The 25,515-nt window shown below is 38.8% G+C and overlaps 1 protein-coding gene across 2 annotated transcripts in view; it reads right to left on the reverse strand.

Annotated features, from left to right (window-relative positions):
• Positions 1-8,609: 8,609 nt before the first annotated feature.
• The window catches only part of KCNK2 (potassium two pore domain channel subfamily K member 2), a 106,115-nt gene continuing 89,209 nt past the window's right edge, over positions 8,610-25,515 (reverse strand). For both annotated transcript variants that reach the window (XM_054279541.1, XM_054279542.1), the window contains exons 6-7: positions 24,862-25,001; positions 8,610-10,949 (exon numbers count right to left, since the gene is read on the reverse strand). In XM_054279541.1, the coding sequence (XP_054135516.1) occupies positions 10,632-10,949; positions 24,862-25,001 (458 nt within the window). In that variant the 3' untranslated portion in view covers positions 8,610-10,631. The remainder of the gene's footprint in view (positions 10,950-24,861; positions 25,002-25,515) is intronic.

The raw sequence follows: 25,515 nt of genomic DNA on the forward strand, positions 1-25,515 counted from the left end.
TCAGGAGATTGGAGGTGCCACAGGAAGGTGACTCTTCTGCTCCCAGCCTGAATTTATGTTTGTCACTGTGATACACAGGGTGCATCTTTCCAGTGCAGAGCCAGCAGAAGAGGTCTGAAGGGAAAGGAGGATGCACAGCTTAGGACAGCTCCAGTTCAGTGTCCCCCATCACCACAGGGATGCTGCCCACAGCAACGTTGGCCCTTCTGCCACTCAGCCACAGGGACAGTGAGCTGAGGTGGCTGAAGGTCGCCCACCCCACCTGAAAGTGACTTGGGTTTGTAGATTTGATTGCCAAGCTGAATGAGCATTTGGGCAGATTAGTGATGTCATTACACTTAATTGCACTGGTATTAAGCTCCCACTCACTGCATAAATTGTTCTTTTGCAATTATTAAGCCTTGTTGTTGGTTTAGAGCAAAGCCTTTCCTGCAATGTCCTCACTCTCCCACTTTTTTCTGAGGACAATATCTCTCTGTGGGTTATTGGAGCAGAAGCAGTTGTGATATTTATATGCAAGGCTCAACTGCACAAACAAGTAAGAAGAAACTGCAAGAAAAGACTTTTGTTGGTATTGGCCTTATTCAGAAACTACACAATAGCATAATTTCAAAAACAGGATCAAAGAAAATGGTTGGAAAGACATTTTAACAACACTTTTCATCCAAATTTTAGAACCCTGGAGAGGCATACAGCATTGAAATTCTCTCCACAATCATTGTGTTCCTATTTTTTGCCCAATCCTTCTGTTCCTTTGGGTAGTAACCACCCTGTTTTACCCTACCCCAGGAGGAGACTGGGGGACAGAGTTAGCCGGAGAGGTATAGAAGTGAGACTGTGGCCTCATATTCTGCTCAGATGCAAAGACACCCATTTAAATAAACTGCTTCCTGTGAGAAGACTCTCATGTTGCCTTTAGTGACAGCTTATTTGACATGAAAAACAGGACTCTGCCTCCTGGGCTTTTGGTTCTTGGAGGCAATGCTCAAAGCAAGACTCTCCTTTTATATTTTCTCTTGTACATTTTTTTTTATTTCATGTACCTGCCAATGGACTCAGATTTTTCGCGCCTGAAGCACTCCACCAATCTGGCTACCTCATGTATCAAAGCAGATTCATGTCCAGCATTTAGCTGAAATTTGGCAGCACAGCTTTTACTAAATTAATAATCGCTGTCATCTCCCATGAAAGGGAATATGGAGACAACCATTGCTGCAGCCTAAAGCATGGATCCACAGTCTATTCCCCTTCATGCACTTTTCAGGAGTCTATACTCAAAGGTTTGCCTATTCTGAAGAAAAATTAGGATATTTACTGAGTGCTAACACTTCCAGGCTAACACTAGGAAGTTGCAGTGAGCCAGGAGCTCTCCCTGGGGGAAAAGTCCGAACCCCAATTGCTGGTTTTAATTTTACATGCCTGTCATCATGATGACTAGACAGATGTTTAGAGTGCTCTCAAATAAACCTTACAAACAAAATTTACATACTTATCTGTAGTTCCCATAGTTCTCACTCCTATTTATTTATTACATAGGCACAAATCTTTCGCAGTAAACTGCATTAGTTAAGAATTATAGCATCATACTAATTCCATGAACACACAACAATTTTTTAATATCCTCATTCAAAAAGATTTCTTCCATAAGCAACCATTTTCCCTTTTTTAGAGTCACCCTGCACTTCACTAGATGTCCAAGGCAATAAACAAACCAAGTAATCAACAGAATGTGAGAAGTTCCTGGGAGTCTGCATGGTGGGGGTACTCAAGATGACTCATTTGCTTTGCCACAAGAGAGAAATGAGACACTTTGGTGTCTAGGAAAAGATAACAACTGTATGATCACATCATGAATCTGCATTTCCACAGTATGAACCAGCCATGAACAAAAAACCTCTTTGGGCAGGCCACAGAGTGGAGCAGAGAGCAAAGAGGTGACTCTTGTCTCCAAATCCCAGGACAGGAAAAGGATTCAGAGATGTGGAATATCTCAGCACAATAGAAACAAAACAAAATGAGTGATCACAACAAATTTGCTCTGGGCATGCCAGCAGCCATAAAGGACTCTTTCTTTTTACCACTGGAAAAGGGAATTTTTTAGAGATTGAAGAAAAGGGGATAAAATGTTTGTAGAGAGTTTTTCTCAAGCACAAAGGGAAGAATGTTCTGGAACTCAGACCCTGAGATCAGCTCAATTGGTTGGACCATGCTGCTAATAACACACACAGAAGTGGGTTCCATCCCCAGATGGAACACCCACTTAAGAGATGACCTTGATGGTACTTGTGGGTCCCTTCCAACTCAGAAAATTCTGTCATTCCATACTCTGCAACAATAAAAAGAAAACAAAAAACAAATCTGGAATGCTTTCCATGTTAGGTTTTTTTGTTTGGTTGGTTGTTTTCTGTTTTGTTTTTTTTTTTTTTTTTAAAGAGACATCCCAATGCAATTGTTACCTGTGCTAAAAAAAGTCAGTCTTTCTGCTCCCTGAGTAAGCCCCAAACTGGAATAGAGTACAAAAACCTAACTCTCAAATTCCTCTCTGACTGCTCAAAAACACAAAAAATGTAAAATAAAACGGGGAAAAGGGAAAGATGGAAAAAGTCACATTAGGGTGGAAAATTATTGCTGGAAAATACTGAGGAAAGAATGAATTTGCCATTGTTGGACTGTTTTGGTTTTGGGTTTTGTTGTTCAGGGATTTTTGTAAGGCATTTTTAGGCTAGTGATTTTTAATTCTATTTTTTATCATTATCTCTAAGATGTCAAAGGAATACAAAGTCAGGTGTAAAGGACCTGACTTTAGAGTACCCTGATTTTTCATGCCAGTTTGTAATAATCCCTTCCCTTAGGTATAGCTCAAATACAGAGAGACCATCAAAAGCCCCCAAGATAATAACTGTCTCCAAAAAATTGCTATTATTTCTTTGAAATCAATTTTAGTTTCTTTATTTCTGAGTTAGTGGAGGCTTACAGACAGTTTCAAACCCAAGCTATATATTTGCAGAGATGAGAGAGCACTTCAGTTGTCAAAGTATGTCTCTCACACAGCTCCCAAATAGCTCAGGTGGAGAAAAGGACACTTGAGAACTTGATATAATCACCACAGCTCTCCCCATTGTTCAGATTAGTACCCCCTGTCTTCCTCTTCTTCTAACTGGCTTCAAAAAAGGGTTTTTGCTGCTAAATTACCAAACTGACAGGCAGACAAGCTGGGAGAGGTAGGAGAGCAGCTTTATGCTTGTTGCATGCAATTCCAACAGCTCCCTGAGGTACTGCAGGGCATGGCAGCCCCATGCTGATCTGCACGTGATCGTGTCATGCCATGGTGTCCACAAAAACATACTTTTTTTTTTTTAAATTTCTGCCATATTAATTGGGAAAACACTAGTCAGATGCTTATTCCTTCTTAAGCATTTCTCACACAAATAGCTCTTTTTCACCTACCCTGGAGAATTTTTTAACTTCTAATAGGACCAAAATGTGCAAACCAGAGGCAAACAGCACATAAATTTGCTTCAATGAGTTACATTTAATATGCTAGATGCCACATTAAAATGTATGAAGTCTTTTAACTCTAGCCCACAGACAAACAGAAACAACAAGAAAAATAAAGAAAGGAAAATATCCTGCCTTATCTTTGTAGCTAGTAGTGCATTTCTGCACTCTCCTTTTTCTGTGCAAGAAAGTGTCTTTGGATTAGTAACAGAAAGGAAGAAAGGTTTATGGTGTGCTCTGTAGTTAAAGGCTTTACATGTTCTCCATTGTAATCCTTTACTCTTGGAGCAGGCAGCTCTGTTAAAGGACAGTAAATATAGAGCAATGTGCAAATGCAGCCCTTCTATACTGACAATAAAAGTTTATTTTCTAAACCGGATTCCACGATCACCAACCAGCAGCTTGAATTTGGAGGAATGTTTTAATTTCTAACTCTTAAGGAACGGTTTTCTGGTAGTTTCTGCCTACACAAGCAGAAACCACTTCCAGGGCTGATGCTGTGCTAGTCTTGCTCCCTTAGAGACAAGCCAAGCTCAAAAGCAGCAAGCAGCTGCAGTGATGAAACAAAACTGCAGCCTCTGCTCTGATCTTGGTAGAGCAAATAGGAATCCATTTTTCCAAAAGCATTTCTCTAGATAAAACAGTTTTAAGGACTTCATGTTAGCGAAAGTGAAATTGGTTCAGTGTTCAGGTGTGTCCTGGCTCTTTCCAAAGGACAAGAAGTTATTCCTACAACAGCCCAACCCATCTCTTCTTACTCCACCTGTGCTGCACAAGCAAGAGAAAGTGAAGCTGCCCCACCACTGCCAGCCAAGATGCACCCATGAAGGTACAGTGGGTACAGTGCCTCTACATCTGGGGCACATTCAGAGCTTGCAAAGAGGAAAAGCACAGTGACATAATGCAGGCTACGCTCTGACTCTCTGCTGACAGTCCCTGAGGACACTGAGAAATGAAAAGGTCTTTGTGTCTGTACCACCTCCACTTCATGAAGTACAATGGTATGTGACACGTTACTCCCACTTTCACTTCTCACAGCAGAGAGTAATTTTTTATGCTTCTTTTTGCTACAAGCCACTGTGGTATTCTCTATTAAAAAAGCATTCGGACTTTGTGACTGATCAGTCTGCAGTTCAGAAGGGCCCAGCCTGCAGCTCTTGGGCTATTATGCTGTCCAAATGTGCAACATGATGCCTTCAAATCTGTAAATTCCTTCTCTTCTGTTACAGAACAAGCAGGGTGACAAATGGTTCTGGATGCCAATACATTACAGAGAGGATATGCTAACTACAACTGGGATAGTTAAAGCATAACCTCTCTTTATCACATTTCATACCAGATCTAGTGGGTTTTGCATGCTTGAGTGCATGAATACTGAATACTGTAATTTTGCAGAAAAAGCAAAATCCACACAAAACAGAAGCAGACCTGTCACTGGTATAAAAGTCAAAATCAGCAGTACAGTGATGTATTCTCTCATGTTCCCATAAGAAAGTTTTCAATATATATGTTCACTTTTGTAGTCACTCAGCAAGGTTAGTCTCAGTATCCCCTGAGCCAAACAGGACTAAAATACATCTTTTACAGCAAATGTATCGCTTCAGCAAAATTTCTCAGAACACTCTGTTTAATTTGAAGGATCAAATTAATAGTGAAAGAAAAAGAAATGAGCCAACACTAAACCGCTGCTTAAGGAATCATTTCAGGTTGTTGATTATCTTCTGAAGAATATTGTTATTTATTGCTAAAGACAAATAGTACATTCCCATCAGGATCTCTATTATACATGTGTTATATGCCTTTCTCTGGAGGATGAAGATCTGGCTGCATATAATTAGTCTTGAGAATTAGCTATTATTAACAATTGAATTAACACAGTCTTCTAAAGCACTTTCTCACTAAGTACATTTGTTTTCCAAAGTCAAACTAGAGAGGTCTATATAAACACTCTTGTGACAGTGCAGGCAGAACAGAATATCTTAGTTTGTAACCACTAAGAGTTCTCAACCAGCAGCCCAGTCATAGTGTATTGATCACAAACCATGGAGATGAGTTGCTTTCTTCATAATTATCTGTCTCCAGCAACTATGGTAGGAAAACAGCTAATATTCAGAAATAACTAAAACAGGCAATCAATAAGATATTATTTATTATATCACCAGTGCTGATAGACTGTTTTAATTCATAAAAAGTTGTGAAGTTTATTGATTTTCTAAGATACTCACTGAAAATTGAGCTATATTTTCAAATCACTGATTTTACATGAAAGTATAGTCATTATACCAAAATGGGTTTTTTAGACAATTTAAGATGCAACAATGTCAATACATATTAAAGGCACAAATATATCTGGGTCCAGAACATAAAGCTGCATGTGCTGCTATATCAGTTGTTATGCATGAAGGGGACTTCTTGTTCTACAATAAGTAATGTACTTGTTTACAAGCCTATTCAATATATTCCTCTGGAAGTTCATAAAAGCATGATAAACAATGGCCTAAAATTGAAAAACTCAACTTTCCCAAGTGCAATAAAACCATACCTATCGATTCTCACAAAGGTTCTTTACAATTGTAACAATAATTTGGCAAAGCAGAGAATGCTTGCTCAAATGAAAAAGCTGACATTTTTAATTTCCGTGTAGCTCACCAGCTTGTTATTTCCAATAACACTAAATCAGCATCTTGTCTACTTTTCCCAAAAGGGGCACTTTATTCACTATAAGGTTAGGTTGTTCATTTAAATCTGCAGGGCAACAGAAATAAAAAAAAATTAGTGATGAAATAATTAACTGTGGAAGTCATGCAAAATGTGTATTTCTCCATATGTATAAAATCCTTTCAAACAGTACTGCAGGGTAGGAAAGAAAAGTTAATTATCACAGAACTGTATGACAGGAATTTATTAGAAGCATTACTGCTGTATTTCAGCACTGCAGGTAGTTTCCCTGTCAGGAAAATCTCCTTCCCAGGAATTAGCTATAAATGTACATCCACTTTTGATGTGCATGTAGATTTGACTTTGCTTTTGAAAGTAGAGCAGCCTCCTTTCTTCTTCTGCAGTGTGTGTTGTGCTGCTCTTTAGAGGTCATTGGTGTAGGAATAACGCTGGAGGAGGAAGAACTCCAAACAAATGTTCAGATCTCCCATCTGCCATCCTGGTCTCACAGTGTGACCTAAGGAAGGTCCACTTCAGGTCAAGGGTGGGAACTTTAGAGGTTTAGCCTTTCTATGGGTTTCTGTTATCCCTAAGCTTTCCTTCCAGGGAATGAGGAAGAGATGGGGAGAGAGAGAGCCATGGCTGGGATGCTCATGAGATGCTGCAAACTTCTGGGTCTGATCCTTCCACGCTTTTCACTGCTCTAACAGTGGCACCACAAGGCTCCCAAAATATTAGAAAAAGGGGGAGAGGCAGCTTGGGGCTACAAAGCACATGGAGGGGATGCCAAAGAAAGCTCTTTCTTGGTACTCAAGCAAGAATGGGGTATGGTACAAATTCTCTGCAGCTTGATCTGCCTGGCTCTCATGCAGGGCTACCCAAAAATTGAGGGTTTCATCAACATAGATACTTTATCAGGTACAGAACATCAAAAAATACAAAGGAAAAAAATTACAAGATTATCACAGTCAACAGTAAACAATACAGATCACCTCTAGCTACCACTTCAAGAGATTTCGAATTTTTTTTTAATGAAGTGTTTACTGTAATACTGAGAAATAAATTGTTCTGTTAGGTGGCACCTGTGTCTTTATAGATTCATATGTGCCACAATTTATCTCTCATCCAGAAGATATTTTTCCAATGCCTTTTTTTGGGGTTTTTTTCAGTATTAAAGAAAACAGCCCCTTACCATTTTCACAAGCTTGCTTAAGTACCAAGCATATTAGCAGTCTGAAATGTTTCCATGTATGGGTGACAGAAAAGAAGGTACAAATGGATCTTAATTCATGCTTAGGTAGCTCCATATTTGGAAGGGAAAATAAGCTTTGCAAAAGTTCCTGAGGCAAGAAAGACAGTTTTTAATACAAAAATCTGCTCTTAACAGATAAAGAGATAAAGAGATAAAAGGGGATGAAGAGAAAATTCTTTGAGTTCATCAAGTATTATAAATTAACTGAGCCATCCTCAGACTTTGCAGTCTATCACTGTATGTGGAGTGGGAAGAAAAGATTTTCCAATAACTTCAATGGCACTGGACATGTTAGGATCATGATAACTCTACCTACCCATACCATCTGGAATGTGGTATCTTCTCTACTTCAATTATTAAACTTCCAAATAAAGGATTTTATTTATTTATGCTTTGTTCCCTACAGGTAAATCAATTTTGATAAGGGAGGATAATTTAGATCTGTTACAAAAGTGAAACAATAAATATATATAAATTAACAGGGATTTTTTTTTCCCAGAGATTATATTCAGAAGTCAAAGCAAATAAAACCTGAATGGGTTTAACTATCCATGCTTGTATCTCAAACATTGTCACAGGATCTCCAAAAAATATGGTCTTTTCAGCAGGTCCTGAGACACTTTAAAAGGAAAGAAACCACAAAGCACAGTACCTCCATAGGCTGGTAACTGGAAACAAGCTGGTTAGAGATTGGTAATAGGAAACAAGGCTTTAACCTAAGATATCTCAGGGGATCAAGGACAATAAACTTTGAACATTACCTATCCCTTTCTGAAAAATCAGTTCCAAAAGGCACTAAAACACACCCCCCACACATCAGATTGAAACAATACAAAACCCCAGTCTTCCTCACTTACCACCAGGCTGGTGTGGGCTCTTGTTCCCTTGGCCAAGACCTAATTAAAGAGGCCTCTGGAAAATATTGACTGTAGAGAAAACTGCTGCAGTTGAAGGGCTGCTGTCCTTAGAGGTACTTGTTCACACCCTGTGCAGAAAGGCACCAGCAGCCACAGCAGAGCCAGCAGCACAGAGGGGCAGAACCCCCTGTGCCTCCCCCAGGGCAAGGATGGAGCAACTGCCAGGAGCTCTGGAGCACATGATGGAAGAAAAGGAATCCTGATGAGTTGTTGAAACAAAACAGCAAGAGACACAACTTAAGGTACGGCAACCAAAGAGCATATTTTTTAATATCAAGGAAAAAAAATAGTAATTTCTGTGCTGGGTAAGTCAAGCCTTTATTGCTAAACCAGCTTAAATTAAAGCAGGTGGCAAACTGCTATACTCTGTAACCAATGAAAGCATAAAAATCAATTTCACAATTTATTCCTTAGCATTCCAGTTGTAGCAAGCAGGAGATTCAGGAAAATTTATTTTAATTAAAAACTTTATTTTTCATTACAATTCACAGTTTATACATGGCAAGAGGAACCCTTGCCATGTGGACATTCAGAACACTGTGCTGGGGAGACAAGGGTCTTTGTTATAAGAGCATTGCTCGGTGCTGTGTCATGGAACTTTCTTAGTTTTAAAAGCGTACTCTCTGTAAATGTTAATTGACTGATATTTACACTGAATGTACATATTAACTTATATTTATTAGAAAACAAGCTAAGCATCCAAAAAACATGAACATTCATATCTTGTATGTTATCTAATGGTCAGAGATGCTGTAAGATTTGCCACTTGAATCATGCCCAATCAGCAAAGTCCCATTCTTTTTTAATTTACAGAGCCTAAATTTTTCTTTAAGGCCTGTTCTATTCACTTTATGTACAGCCAGGTTACAATAGACTAAACATAAGGAAAAAAATGCAAAATTATCCATTCCATCCTGCATTTCTTCTGAATCTCATGTACAACCTATAAGCAAAACAGAAGGTACAAAATTAATGTGTTTTCTTAAAACCAATAAAGAAAACCCACAGTCTGGTTTCGAGCTGCTTGTTGTCAGCCTATCCTGTCTGAACAATCATCGGTATTCAGATTGTGCTATTTATCAGCTCTTCTTCATGCCTGCATTGATATTCAGAGCCATTTCTATTTGAAATGTAGAAAGTCACAGTGATACCAGTTTCAATTGCATTCCCACGTTAGCCACAGCTCTGGCACAGGCAGCCCACGTGACATTCAGGAAAGCACTCCACCAGGATTCCTGGGTAAAATATCATGGAGCCTCTGGGGTGACTTGGCTTAAAAAGGAAATTAAGAATCCTTTTCATACCAAATATCTGGCAGAAGGTTTATGTTTATTAAAAATAGCTGTATTCTTCTGCATTGTTTTTTTGGATGTGATTATTAGAACACAGCAATTTAAAGCCTCCCCCTGTCTCTCATCAAAACAGTAATTTTTACTTGCTCTTGTCATCTACCAAATAATTTAGTGATAGATAAGCTGCAGATTTTTTTGGTACATCTGATGCAGAGAAAAACAACTGCTGAACACTGCTTGGAAAACTAAGACCTGAAAAGGGTCTGCAAATCCTACAAGTCAGCATGAACGAGTATCAGCTGGACCTGAGTAAAACAAAATGCTTCTGGGGGACAGGTTTGCAACTTTTGAGACTGCAGTGCCTTTAAATTTGGAGCTAACAACATCAATTGATGATTGTTGAGTTTTGGCATTCATTCATGCTGGTTGGTATCTTCACAACAGACACCTTTGAAACACCACCATTTCAAGAAGAACAAAAGGCTTAAATGAAATACACTTCTCATGCAAAAAACCCAAACAAACAAAAGTCGTACAAGAACTGTAGAGGTTCTGGTTCTTCAAAAGATAAGGCACTGACCAAAATTTCTTAGGTAAAAGGCTGCATAAGAATTTCTTGCCATTTACAAATGTGTTGTAGTCCAGAAATTGTCCATTCCTAGGCTCAGTAAGGTAGACCCTGAAATTTTAAGGACTGATCCCTCAAAGCTACATTGTTACCATAAACAAGTGAGATTCATTCGTGAGGCCATATGGCACATTAGAAGTGAAAAACAGTCTGGGCAGATAAAGGCAGAAAACATTGCTTGTTCCAGCATCTTTTGGAAACAGCAGTGCCATTCATCTATGTGTCTCTGAAGAGATGCGATGGTAACTCGGGACTGGAGTTTTTCTGTGGAAGTCATGCACACATATAAAATGCTGCTAGCACTGGTCATTGACAGGGTGGAAAAAAAAAGGTGTACGGCTAGTCTAAGCCAAGAGCTTCCCAAGGGCTGGGATCCAAAGTCATGGCTACTTAATGTTCTCGATCACGGCTATCTCTTCTGCTGCACAGTGCGGCGTCAAACCATTCATGTAAATGCTGTCCGTCTTTGTCAGAGCTGGCAAGAGGTCCTTCTCGCTGGTCAGGTGGTTCACTGACAGTGTTCTCTTGCAGGGGGTCAGGTCTTGGTTGTGGTTGACAGCAAGTTCTGCAGAGAGCTTCCTTTTGATGGAGGTGGCCCGCTGGAACTTGTCGTAGATCTCCACGCTCAGGCGCCTCCGGGTCTCCTTGAACTCGGCGGTAACGTTGGCTGTCCACTCTGCAGCGTGGGCTCTGAACTCCCCGACCTGCAGCAAAAAGCAGCAATAAAAAGGAAGCATTATGGCACCAAGGACTTCAGACACTGTTTATCTTCAGGAGCATGGAGAGAGTGCTGGGCTGCCAAAGAGCTGCCGCTGCCACTGGCACAAATTTCTCATGCCAAAGACTCACTCTTTTATTGACAGCAGCTAAAGAAGAAATGTTGCACTAGTAAGAGTTAACAACAGTTCCAAAACCACTAAAACCTTCTCTGCTGATTTTTTATTATTATTTTTATTATAGGCAGTCAGCAATACAGGGAAGCTGCAGAGGCTTGACAGCTGCACAATACCCAGCTGGTCAGGGGATGCTGAAATCCCAGCAATCCAGGCTGTGTTATGTATTGTTACTAGGGTGAGGGGTTATTTATGAGCACTTTCACTGTCTCTGGAAAGATCCTTGGGAGACTTGGCTAAGAATTTTCTAAATTTAGACAGAAAAGCTTTTTCAAAGGAAACCATTGGCTGTTTGCATCCTTTTTCCTGTACTTGCTCAAAGATAGCACCAACACAGCAACAGCTAAAAGTCACCACAGTGGCATGTCTGCTTCCCAGCCTGAATCCCAAATCATCCTTATGTGTCCTCAGATATGGCATAAGGTAGACTAAGCAGATCTAGTCTGAGGTAAACTGTGGCCTGTCATTTATTTGTTATTTATATTTTTGCACTTGTATTTCAGTCAAACCACTGTTACATTAAATAAGTTATGTAGGTAACTAAAGGAGGCACCTTTGTTGAGATAATCTCTTTGTAACTCAAAAGGAAATAGATTGTTTCTCTTTAAATCTCTTCTCCCTCAACAGTTTAATATTGGGAAGGTACAGCACAGGGAATATAGACTACTCCATATAACTCCAAAAGTGAAGCATTCCAGGACGCTTTAACCCACATAAATAGTCTAATTAGTACTGTTCAGTCCAGAATTTCAATCATTGGCAAGCAAACTTTGACTTGGTAAGCACAGAAATGAAAAAATAATTTACACAGAGAAATATAGGGGGCAAACCATTAGAGAAAAAGCCACAAGGTTATTCATAATTTGCAGTGCAGTGGAAAACAGGAACATGATGAAGGCAAAAATTAATCAGCTCATCCAGGAGTGACAGAGTTTCAGGAAAACTTTCCCCCCTCCAGAAACAAAACAAGATGATCTCTTTACCCAAGGGTCATTTTATTACATTCATCTCTACTTCAGTGAATTGCACAGATGACAAATGTGGACAAAGGTCTGTTTTCTAAAACAAGGGTATTTATCTGCAATACACAGAGGACTCACCTAGCTGAATGATTATTAGTATTTAATTTCTGCAGCTAGGATCATACACATTAAACTTCAGATCTGAAAATAATGAAATCTGCAATGCTGAAACATCTCAGCTGCTCCAATATTTCACTTGTAGCAAACAAGTAATAAAAATATGATAAATACTATCAGTGCACACCCTGGGGCAGTTTTTTCCTTTTCCTAAGCCTTGCTAAAGGCAGGGTACCCAGGTCCCGGAGAATGGCTCTGTCTAGGGGAGCAAAGAGCCTGTACACAGGTTTCCTCCTTATTGTATATATATATGTACCCCTCACCAGTCTTATAAGCATTTAACAGACCAGGTATTTTGCTCAGGGACACATATCTGCCATTGCATGTATGTGGTCACATTCAAGAGATGCTATCAGGATTTAAAATTAATATTTCAATTTTTTTTCTTTTTTCTTTTGAAGTCCCCATGTAATTTCATATTTGTCCAGGAGAGAAAATCAATGGGCCTTGCTTCTGAAGAAAGAAAGTTTATGTGATAAACTCTAGGATAGTCTCAGGATGTTCCTGGTGATGAACCTGTCTTGCACAGGGCAAGCTGTTCTTGGGCATTCAAGTTTTTCAGCAGAATCTTAAAATTGTAGTTGTTGAGATAGCTGATGTCTGAATTCTAGTGAGATTTCTTTGGGGAAGCAAGTTTACGCAGCCAGCTGAAGAGCATCAATAAATGTGCCTTTGGAGATAGGCTCATTCCAATGAAGGTGGTGTGGAACAGTAGCAGGGTGGATACAATTCTACCTGCCCATACAGCAAAGCTGTGATGTTGGTTTATATCAAAATTGTAGGAGAAAAATACACATTGAAACATGCTGTTATTAATGCTATTGCTAAGTAGAATCAAGATGCATTAGTAGAAAAACAGAGAGAATTGGAACACATTAAGAAGCAGGAGTTTAGTGTTGTTTGAAATATGCATGCCCCAAATCACTGCTTTTGGCCCCTACTTTTTATGTGAACTGAAATGCATTCAATTACCTCTTTGAAACAAAACTTCCCATTCCATAGCACTTACAGACTCAAGCAAGGTTGTAAGAAAAGGATTATAAGAAAAAGAAATGTGTCATTTTAACTACCAGTGCACATTAGTAACTTGCTTATATAATTTGATCCCTCCTTGATCCATAGGGACATATCTGTAATGTGTTCAGGTTCTTTCTGTCCTTAGGTTATGACATTTTAACACACTGCATTACAGCTCCTCTTCATCTGGGCTCTGACAACCAAAACATGTCTCATGCAGAGCAACTGAAATGCCAGTTGCCTGTGCTGCTGAAAAGAAATTAAATTCTTGGCATACTTACATACTGTAACAAAAATTTACTTTTCTCCAGATCTCTTGCCTCATTACAGCACAGCTCTGTAGACTCTGCAGCTGTCATAGTTGGGGGCAGTGTGACATGAGGACAAGGCCTCTTAGTCACAGAAATTATTGACAACTACATATTTAACATAAGGCTGAATGTCACAGAATATTTCAGAAGCAATAGGAAAAACATGTCACAGTGATAGCACCTGACTCAGCCATACAAGAAGCAGCACTAATTTGGTGATGCTTCTCACTTTAACCTTCAGGGAAGAGAAATGCTACTAGTAATGGGGACATGGTCCCCATCCCAGCTCCTGAATTGACTTCCTCCACATCAAAATCCAAATTAGACTGCAAGGTGTTAGACATATTTCACAAGGAGTATCAACCTAGCTACGCTGAACATCAACAGCAAGTAACTGCATTATGTATTTAAGAAGCAGGAAGCAGCACCCTGCTGCCTTATGATTTCAGGGAAGACAGGTCTCAATAACAAGTTCTTGAGAGTTATGGTATATAGTAACACAACTAAGTATTCCACACAGCACACTTCACCACGAAACAAAACCAAAAAAATTTAAAAATAAAGACACCAAAAAACCAAAACAACCACCAAAATCCAACACCCACAGCTTTTCCAACAAAGGAACAGCATTGACCCAATTCCTTGCCCAGCCAAGGTCACCTGGCCTCCAGTTAACACTACCAGGGTATCCCATATGATCTGCACCATATCCAACAACCCTATGAGGATGTCTCAAATACCTCAGGTCATCTCCAGTAACACCTCCAAATGTCTGTGCCAATTTATGTGTCTACCTGTGGTGGAGATGGCACATTTACTCGTTTAGGATATAATGAGAAACTGCCTCTGAATCGTTTGTGGAGAGTATTCTAATCATTCTTGTTAAAGTCACTACTGGGTTTGTAGTGGAAAACAAGCAGACACCAGTGAAGTACTGCATGAAACTTCCTGAACGACCAAACAGTTCCCAGGCTGCATGATCACCAATATAACTTCAAGACAGATATACTGAATTTGACAGAACTAGAAAAAAACCACAGACATTAAGCCACCACTCCTTCACCTACTCCTGCCAAAATCCATCTAAATGAATAATGTCCTAGAACTGGCTCTCAGTCAATATCTCTAGTAGGGTCAAAAGTTCCTATGCAGTTTCATTGCTACTGTTATAGCTTTCTGTCCAGCTGAGCTTTGCACTTGGGTAAAGGCCAACAGCATAAACCAGAATGTAAAAATGTCCAAGGGGATGCTACTGTTGAAACTAAAAAAACATTTGAACATACTGAAGCACCTGCTTCGTCCTTCAGTACATTTGCTCTAATTCCTTATGCTTTTCAAGAGTTTGAGAATCTTTCTGGACACTCACAAAATTATCCAAATACTAATATATGCAAAACTTCCCACCATTCAAGAAAACCACTCATCCTATTAAGTGTCTGGAAAGCACAAGCCATGTAGCCATATACAAGAAATCTGTACTTTGAATTAAGCCACATCTGTGCTCTAGCAGGAAAACAAACAATCAAAAGCATCATTAAGGACATCCTTAAGTAGACCAAGACAAATGCACTTGCCTAACTTAATTTTGCCTTAGTTTTGCTCCTCTGTCACAGGGATATTCTTGAAAAACCCCAACATCACAGTAAAATCAGTTAATCTACTTCTGCTTACAGAGGGGGAAGAAATATATCCTGCTTGGATGGAGCGCAGATATATGACATGAAAGCTATGATATACTCAGGAGGAGGTATACCACTGAGTAGAAAATAAGAAAAAAATAGCATTATATATATGTCATGCAAGAAAATGAAAACATATTTTTCAAAGTAATGTGTGCAGCTTTTTCTGTCATAGCTGAGCATTATGTTGTTTCCCTTTGGCATACAGGGCTCATACATTTTATGATGAGCATGTTAGTGCAAGCCAAAAAATTGAATTTAAAAAGCAAGTAGATGAGCTGGAGGTACCCATTTGACTACATTTTAGGGTGAAAAACAGGTGCCCTTCCTTACAGATATTCTTAATGGTCTAGATGTTGCCCAGTATATAATTTCTTGCATTTTTCCCTTATGCATTCTCCAAATTTTCATAGCTTCATTTTTCCTCTCCAGTGTACTTTATCCTGCTACTTAAAAATAACACATCCAATTAACCTCTCTATGATATGCTACTCAGACAAAACTAGAAAGTGCATTACATGTCAAATTATGCAGGCAGCAGAACACAGAGTATAACATTTTGTCTTAGCTCTCAGGAAATTCAGCCAGTGTTTGCAGAAATTGTTCACAAAGCTCCTTTAAAAAATGTAGGTACGGAGAGGGGTGATGGGTTTAACAACTCAGCTGCTGGGTGGGTTTATCCCTGAGAACATCCGAGGAGTTTCCTACCTGCCATCTCACTTTTCTGCCGTTCTGGGCAGGCATATGCTGCCTTTTTCTATGCAAGTTGCTGCTTGACACAAATTTCTATTCACCACCTCAGTTTCTATAGGCTAGAGAAGACCAGAGTGCAGAAGAGAAAAAGAGAAGCTTCACAAAAAATTTTAGTAAAACCTGTGCATTTGCTGCACATGAAGGGAATATCATTTATATTCAACCTAAAATTCCCAACCTAATGATCTGGCTGTCAGTATTTCTGCTATTACAGTGTTATTAGTACCTATCCAAAATACCTGTGGAGAGGTGTTTAGAGAAGAGTGTGCTCTACTTGTCTTTAAAGGTAAACAGCCACCAAATGCAAGAAATACCACAGGCATTATGAAGCACTAAGTGATGCCTTTTTTGGTTCCACTCACTGGTATACACATCCATCTGTTTTTCAGATAAATATCGGAGGGGAAAAGACTCTCTTTTGTGTAATTGTCATCTTCTGGGGTAAGGCTTCAGTTACATAGACAATTGTATTTTTGTAGCCATGGTGGTCAGAAATTTTTGGGAACAATGTTCTCCTGATGGAAACTGGATTGTTGAGTCCCATAATAAGCAATGTTGTGAGTTCATTCTGGTGAGCAATGATTGTTTGGTTTCACCCACATAACTTCCATGAACACATCTGATGTCTTGGATGAAATAAACCACATTCTCCAATGGGAATGCAGAGACCCCATGAATTTTGATTATTTTATTTGTGAAGGAACATTTATGGTGGCAGCTGTGGGAATATGTTTTGTGGAGATGTAACAGATGGCAGATGCAAGAAATGGCCTTTTCCTCTATCACGGTTTGATTCAACAAAATAAAAACAGCCTATAAAGTCATGCCTACAAAACAGAAGGAGATATACTAAGAGTCACCACAGTTATTTTTTTTCACCTTTTGTTTTTTCCATAAATATGAAGACTGCCATGCTAGGTATTTCCTCAGAGCTATTATTGAATATTGCCCATCAGATATGTCTTTTTATAGATCTGCATGTGTGTAGTCTCAGTAGTGTAGACAAGTTATGGGCCTGATTATTTCACTCTCTATTGTTCTGTTTTATTATTAACTTCCAATGATAAAGATTTAAAAAAAAAAGTTGAAATTTTCCTTTAAAAATCAGTTCTATTTAGTGGTTTCAGCTGCCTCAGAGAGCCATCCAACCCCTCTTTCAAACTGGTGAGAGTGAATGCCATGCACCTGTATTAGCCACAAGAAACTACTTAGGTTTGCATAAAGCTCTACCAGCTGAGCCTGAGGTGGTTCAGGGGAACAGTGTCTCCTCTGCCTGTGCTATACAGCCAATGACTTGGCTGCAGCCAGGAATAGCAAAGATTTTAAGAACTGTACCAGAAGCATAATGAAACCCAAGCCACAGGCAGTTGAAAGACTGCCTAAACTTTCTCCCAGAGGAAAGAGACAACAATTGTTTCATAAACTCACTGGACTTTTTTTAGCTTATAAACATATGCTAAAAAAGAACAAACACAAAAAAGGACTTTTAATTTCTACTTGGTAATAAGGAATGAATATATTAATTAGTTGGTCAAGTCCCAGAAAGAACTGTTTATTTCTTGACTTTCTAGTGTCAATATCTGGAGTGATATTTGTGTGAAATATTAAAGTTCCACTTTGGCTGTTCAGCACTAGTATTACAACTGCACCTATCCCTTGTGAAAGGCAGTACTCTGTAGCTTTTTTGGTCCCTTTTATCTGCAATTGCAGAGCATTTTCCTCAACATCAACACACCTACTTGCAAGGGCATTCTGCTGAACTTGCTTTGTCTGGGAACTCATCCTCAAGACAGCTATCAGATTCATACACTCAGCATTAGTAACATTCTGGAGTATTCTCCTAACAATATCCAAGCACTGAGATTATCCTAAAAGAAAAAAACAAGTAAGGTTTTCAGGAATATTAATCATAAAGATATCAGTGATATTTAACCTGGAATATTTTCAGCCCACAGTAAAATAAACCACAGATATATTTTTTGCTGTAACAAAGGATCAATTACATCTTATCTCCAAAAATTAAGATTTCTCAATGTAGATCATCATAATATACATTCTGGGAATCTTCATGGGTAATTAACTCCAAGAAATGCCATTGTTATAACTGATCTCTCTTTAATCAATTTCTCTTATTATGAAACATAAGTCTCTTGCTCTAGTTTTATTTTTTGCAAATTCAATAGCTCTTGGCTTTGCTTCCTTGCTGCATGCAGCCTTTACTGCAGTAATTATTCCCTGAACACTGTGGGAGAGCAGGGCCAGGCACAGGGGCTGCCATGAGAGACACTGGCAGTGTCCCCATGCCCTGGGCCATGCTGCTCCTCATGGAAGTGTCCTTGGCAGCACATCTCCTGCAATCAGCACCCCAGCAGGACCTGGTACTAAATATGCAGTAACAAAACAGCAGTCTCTAAATGCCTGGTATGTCTAGCTAAGAGGCATGATGCAAATATAAATATAACCACAGCAAAACTGTGGAGATGTTATCTGTGTGCATGCTGAATCTGAAGTGAAGCAAGCATCACATGTCCAAAGTACACAAAACTATGAGGAAATATCTCAAAAAAGTGTCAAAAGCCATCAGCTGTTTAGTTTTCCTGGAATTCTCAGAACAAGATGTTCCTTCCTATCCATTGTTGCACACATTGCCACAGCAGACTTTTAAAAGACTGATCAATATAGGAACTCAGTATTACAGACTGTTGCTAGGGCAGGTTCAGGAACATCACCAGGATAACCTAAACTCATACAAAAGAAGAGAACAAATTGCATTCAGAACCAGGCCAGTCGTTTCCATCTCCTCCTTACACCAAAACCACTCTTTATTCATCACTGAGACTCTGGCCTGCTAGACAGAGACTGTACTCCCACCTTTTATTTTGGGTTTGTTTTGGTTGAATTTTTTGTCCTGCTGCTAGTCAAATTTGACTGGAGACATGCAGTTGTTTTGACTGTAGAAAGATTTTGTATTTCTCTCCATCTCATAGAAATCATTAAAAACAATCACCTTTTCAAACATGGCTGTTCCTTCCCAAATAGACTTTTCTGCACATCTTGGATGTACTGGAAAAAAAATCAACACTTAACGGAAAACAGATTTCTCTTCAGGTGCTTCCTTTGCCATTTTTGTAGCTATCTGCATTCTTAGTGAAGTTTAGACCAAAAATCTAGTGGCTGTTTTCCAGTATACCAGTGTATACTGTTTCCAGTATATACCTGTTAACATATGCAGCAGTACCACCACTTTCCTACAGAAACTTGATTAATCCCTGCTTGCACATCTTAGAATTGTTACCTTTATTGATCACTACCTTGCAAAATTACTTCGCACACCATGGCTTTGACACTGCATTTGTCTCTCATAAATATTTCTAATTCAGTGCTTTCTAGGAGCAGACTTCCATCACATCAGCCTGACCAATTCAGTGAACTTGTGGATATAAAATTTGCAAAACTGCTGCAGTTTGGTTTGGTTTTTTGGGTTTTGGGTTTTTGTTTTGTTGGGATTTATTTTGAGGGCTTTTTATGTTTTTGCCTATTTTTCTGTTATGTTTTGGATTGTTTGTCTGTTTTCTTTTGCCAAGAGGTGGGAGGGTTGGTTGGTTGGGGGGATGAAAAGTCCAAATAGTTGTTTTCTTCAACAGAAGCTGACTCATCTCACTTGAAACAATGTAAAATGGACCAGCAAGTGACACTGATCACCAGGCTAAAGAGTTATTCTCTACCATCTTCATATCTAAGCGAACATATTTTGTTTCTTGAAACAGGGAGAGCCAGGTCAAGAGTTCATTGAACAACTGAACACCTTCTTCCTCCTCTTTGGTCATACACCCTCACTACTCATCATCTGAGGATAGTCTGTTTGCCTGAGGGTGAAAACCCTTCAAAACTGTTTCTCACTTGAGTCCACTAATTATTTTCATTTTTTCATGCATACAAGCCTACATCTAGGGTCTTTCTTTGGGGGTATGAGAAATGAGCTCAAGTTCTCTTTCTCCTGGGTCCCTTATGCCGGGTGAGCACCTTCAGCCTAAAGCTAATAAAAAGGCAAGAAATAATATAGGGAGTGCAATAACCTCCACAGTATCATCATGACAAGTCTAATTCTGTTTTGACAGACTTGAGTGACAGCTCTGTCACTGGTGCCAAGAAGATTAAACTGAATGATGAGTCAGATGAGTCAAATTTGTTGAATTTGTTTATAAATATCAAATATAGCAGCTGCCTCTTGAATTTCCACAAGAAGTGAATGTTCTACTTCTCATAAAATTTTAGGCTTGGTCTTTAAAGCTGGCTGCATGTTGCTCAATTCAAAAGACATATAGGCAGTATGAAAAAATCATTTGTCCAAACTGAGCTGATATCTAACATGAGTCTGACACCTGGACTCTTGATATACAGTAAAGGGAACAGGCTCCTCCAGGATCTATAGCCCAAAAGCCTGAGATTGTTGGTTGGGTAGGCATTTTTTGCTGGAATTCAGAAGCTCTGCATACAGAAGTAAAAGAAAAAATATGACAAGGGAAAAAATCCTGCTGAAAATTTACGTTTCGAAGAGACTAAAATCAGAAGACTTTAAAAGTGCTCTGAGTAATCAGAGTGTAGAGAATAATGAAGAGGAGGGAGTTTAAGGCAAGCTAGTATAGCTGTGGCTGAACTTCAGAGACAGATCGCCTACTTAAGATTACAGCTCACAGCATGTTCCAGTGACTTTCTGACATTTCATCTATCTTACTGTATGAGCTGCTTCCAGATCTATCCTTCTAAAACTCCCACTTCTATCTCTACTTGTCTTTCACTTCCCTCCCCATTTGATGCATTCAAAGTTCTCCAGAGTGTTTCAGGAGACAAAAGCCACCAGAGCAGCTGACTGACATACTGGTTATCTGGATTTAAATAACAAAATATAGCAGTTCTGTGCATTAGTGCAGTTCTGATCAGAATTTTTTTGTCTCAGATCCACTTGCATATGGCAAACTTTCCTGCTAATATACTGCAAAAACTATAGATATTTTATTTTGTTGAAACAGTGAAATGCATTATTACCTCAAAGTCTTCTGTAAACTGCTTCTAATAACAACACCACTACATTAAAATATATGAAGAGAACTACAGATTTTAGGTGATATCCATTAACAGCATGGTTCCTCCCTGGAATAAGAAGGACTTCCCTTCATGCCCTAAATATGCTGATATTTATTGATACTTTTTACTTTAGACTAAAGGAAAAGACGAAAAAGAGATTAGGTCTGCCTACCAAAAGAGATATACCTCTGATGATATCTAGTTTTGGTTGTTGGAGGGAAGTAAAGAACAACACTTGCAACCTCTCTGTCTCACTCTGGACTCAGGTAACATTCTCTAGATTTTGCTACTTAAACTGCTGAAACCTGCTCAATTGATCACTACTGAATGATCTGCTCCTTCCTGTATCTAAAACATGTTACTGTTTTCTAGGAAAGCAGGATATAAGTCCTATACAAAACCTTGTTTATTTGTTCATACCCATAACAATCCCTATAATTTTCAGGAAATTTTTCAGCATCCCATTTCCTAGGAAATACATTAAACTGCTTCAACTTTCAGAGTGCACTGATCACAGTTCTGTAGATTTTTTCATGTGCTCTCTATCTCAATAGGTTTTAATATATAGCATTGTTTCCCACTTCAAAGGCTACTTTTAGGCATAAGGGGCTATTTCCCCAAGGACTGACAGTTGAAAAATAGACTCCATACTTTGGACTAGGTTTTTTCATTACACACATGGATATTGGAACTCTAGAGTGGTTCCTCTGCTATAATCTGCATCCATAGACGCTGGAACAGCCCACTGTAAATTTAGGTTTAACTGGAAAAAAGACAAGACATTCAGTCTCATCTGGCTTCTGCTGGCACAGAAGAGAGTTGATAACTGCATTTCCACTAAACTCCTTCAGCATCTTCACTCGGATTTTCCCCGGAAGATAGCAAGAATGGGCTAAGCATTTTTTATCATAAAATTAAACCTGTAGAAAAGTGAATATTTGTAAAATCCTTATAGCCAATCTTATAACAAAATACAACATATTTATATTACTTTCTTCCTACAAAGCATCATCAGGATAGAAGACAGAATATTTGTGTTTTCTAACTACCACACAACTTAAGGTATATCATAATTCAATACTCTCTGGTCTCTGCCATCGTTAAAACTATTGCATTTTAAACTGCTAAAGCATTTTATTCCTGCTATGAATTCTCACACATGCCTGGGCAATGGCTTAAGAAGTAGGGAGGGAGATTTCTGACCATCAGAGATATGATTAATTGAACAAATGGCACCAATTATGTTATGTCTGTCTTTAATCTAACCTAACACACATGAGACTTGTATACAGAATTCCCAATACCTGCTCCAGCCAAGAGAACTCTGATATATCTGAAGAATGAAGCTTTCCTTGCTGTAGACAAAATGAATGTGCTTGTTTAGGCTATAAAGGTGAGAAAGAATGAAAAGATGGACCAGGTTACACATTCCCAGTGCCTGAGAAAAGAAAGCTCAGCACTGCACTGCACAACCTGGCAAAGAGTTTTCCCTGATAAAAATAGGAATGCTTTTGATGTGTTAGAGGTATTCTTGTGTTTCTTCAATTGATGTGTCTTTAAATCCTTTCCAGAATTAGTCTATATTGAAATAGCTTCACAAAGAGCTACAAATTTCAAACATTCTTAATATATTAATACCATTATAAGATTAAAACCTCTGTGTGTTATATAGTGAACTATTTAGTCAAGATCCTAAGATCTCTGGGTAAGATGCTGTCTATATAACAGAAAAGAATATGAGAAAACTGAGGTTAAAGATCAGATTAATTCTAGGAAGTAGCGTGAAGAACTAAAATACAGCAAAAACAAGACTGGAGAATAGTTTTGCATAGTCTGAAGTCATAGTTCCTCAGTCACATCATATTTTTTCCAAAACATCCAGGCACAAGTAACCCAGGGAAACTGAAGACAACTTAGGAAATGCCCCAAGTTCAGAGGAGTTAGACACCAGGAGACTGCCCAGAGGAAACAGCACTCTTAAAATCATGGAATATCCTGAGTTCAAAGGGACCCACAAGGATAATTGAAATCCAACTCTTGGTCCTGCACAAAGATTCCAAGGTGTGCCTGAGAGCACTGCCCAAATGTTTTGTGAACTCTGGCAGGCTTGGTGCTGTGACCTCTTCCCTGGGGAGCCTGTGCCAGTGCTCTACTTCTTCCTATTGCAGAGGGGAAAATGGGCGAGACCAACCTAATTCTGAATTTCAAAATAACCAAATACAGCCATGCAGGTTACAGGCATTTGAGGGGATGCACTGGCTCCCTGCAGCCAGAGTCAGCCATGTAAGGCTGGCTGTTAAAGGCAGCCTCAGTGCTTTTCTAGAAAACAGAACTGTGATCCTGTCAGCTGTTGAGAACACTCAGATGATACCTGCTGCTCCCCAGCTGTGGAGGACAACAGTAAAGCTCATTGTGGGAGGGAAGTCATAAATACCCTTTCAAATGTACAGCATGTGGCAAAAGATGGCACTCTTGAACTGAAACTGTTTGAATAAACATTGTCCTCTGCATCAGGGCTAAGTGGTTATGAATTGCCTGCTAAGAGTGCACTTGGAGCAGACCTGTCACCGTGCTGTCTCTAACCATGAGCACAGCAAGGGCGGTGGAAAAGGGCTTCCCACCCCACATTCCTTACAAAGTCAGCTTAGTCCTGCCCAAGATCCCAGCTCCCACCCTCCTGCCTGCTGCCCTGCTCCTGCTCAGAAGGTGGCAGGCACCCTGAGGGACTGCAGCCACTGAAAGCACGTAGGGCTAAGCCACCCTTCAGCAAAGGCTTTGGGAACTCCAGGATTGCCAGGAATACATCCAGGCACTGATGCCATGCCCTGCAGCTAGGAAAACTATTCAAAACAATGTAAGTAGCAGGCCACTGCACAGTAGCCAACATATTCATTCCATCAAAAACAAATTAGAGTTTTTATGTTTGAGTAGCATAAATCAACTGAAGCGTGCAAGAGAACTCAAGGCAAATTAGAGGGAAATAATATGTTACTTCAAACAAAATTAATTTCTGAGACTTCCAGTAAAACCAGAACTATGCATGCTGCAATTGAAGGAAATTTTATTTACACTAAAACATTTTCAAAATCAGGACATTTTCTTAAATGACAAAACTTCAGGTAAAACGTTGTATCATTGGGATTATAAATACAAGTGAAAACAAGAGAAAACAAGTGAAATTTACAAATGAAAACATATTTCAATTGAAAGCAATATACTTGACTACAAATATTGAATAATTATGTGGAAGATATCGCAAAATACACCTAGGAATAGTTAAACAATTAATTCTAATTCCTTGCATGGTACAAAAAATTTATTTTCTTACCACTATAGAGCATGGTATCTCAAATATAACCACTTAAGTACTTTCTTTACATATCTGCATCACTTACAGAAACAAAACAGAATTATTTTTACCTGAAAAATTAAGGCCTACATTCTACTATCTAGAACAGTGGTTTAGGACTTTTTTCCACATAAATCAAGTGCAACTATTCATATACACTTAATTTAATAATACATTTAATCTCATCTTCATTGCAGACATATGAAAATAAAACACTGTGTTTAAATTGACTGCTACCTAGTTTCCTGCAATTTGAGCTGCAGCATTACAGTTCATACACAAACAGCTTTGACCTATGCACCCTAAGAGCAAAAGCAGCTGTAAGCTCACCTGGCTTGTATTCAAAGTTTTTAAAAAGGAATATTTCTTCCCTTTTCAAAATATTCTTACCTCTTCCTTTGTCTTTTTTGATATGACCCTTAACCAGTCTCCAATCATGCTGAGGACAGCTGCAAAGTAAGCCAGCCCAACAAGGATCCAGAACCACACCACTGGTTTGTAAAAATCTAGATATTCAATGTCTGATCCCCCTGAAAAACAATACAGTAAAAATTAATTCACACTTAATAGCTATAGATGCAAAGATGTTTTTAAATTAATTTTCCTAGGAAAAAAAGAGTTAAGTTTCTTACATGTTCTGTATTTTTACCCATGCAAAATATTTTTTTTTAAATTTGAACAAATTATATAAATTAGCTCACTCTTACAAGTAATATCCAGAGTTTGCAAATTTTAGACAAAGATTGTTAACAATTCGTAATAACTATTGAATGAACACAAACTGATTCAACTTCTGATACACTATCATTGAAGATAGAAGTCACTGAAGACAGCTTGAATGAAATGACTTGCCACCTGCTCCAAAAAATGATGCTGTACCAGAGTTTAAAGTATTGTTCCAAAGAATGCAATGTGTTTATATCCTGAGAAATCTGTTTTTTCAAGAACTTTAAAACATCTCAATAATTATATAAAACCTTCAGCCTCAGTAAAGAAAGAGCAGCACCAGCATTAACAAGTGTCCCTGGTGGGTAGGCAAACATT

Source organism: Melozone crissalis, unplaced genomic scaffold, assembly GCF_028551555.1.
Source record: "Melozone crissalis strain CALT ecotype California unplaced genomic scaffold, PUWL_Pcris_2 ptg000027l_1, whole genome shotgun sequence".
Classification (NCBI taxonomy): domain Eukaryota; kingdom Metazoa; phylum Chordata; class Aves; order Passeriformes; family Passerellidae; genus Melozone; species Melozone crissalis.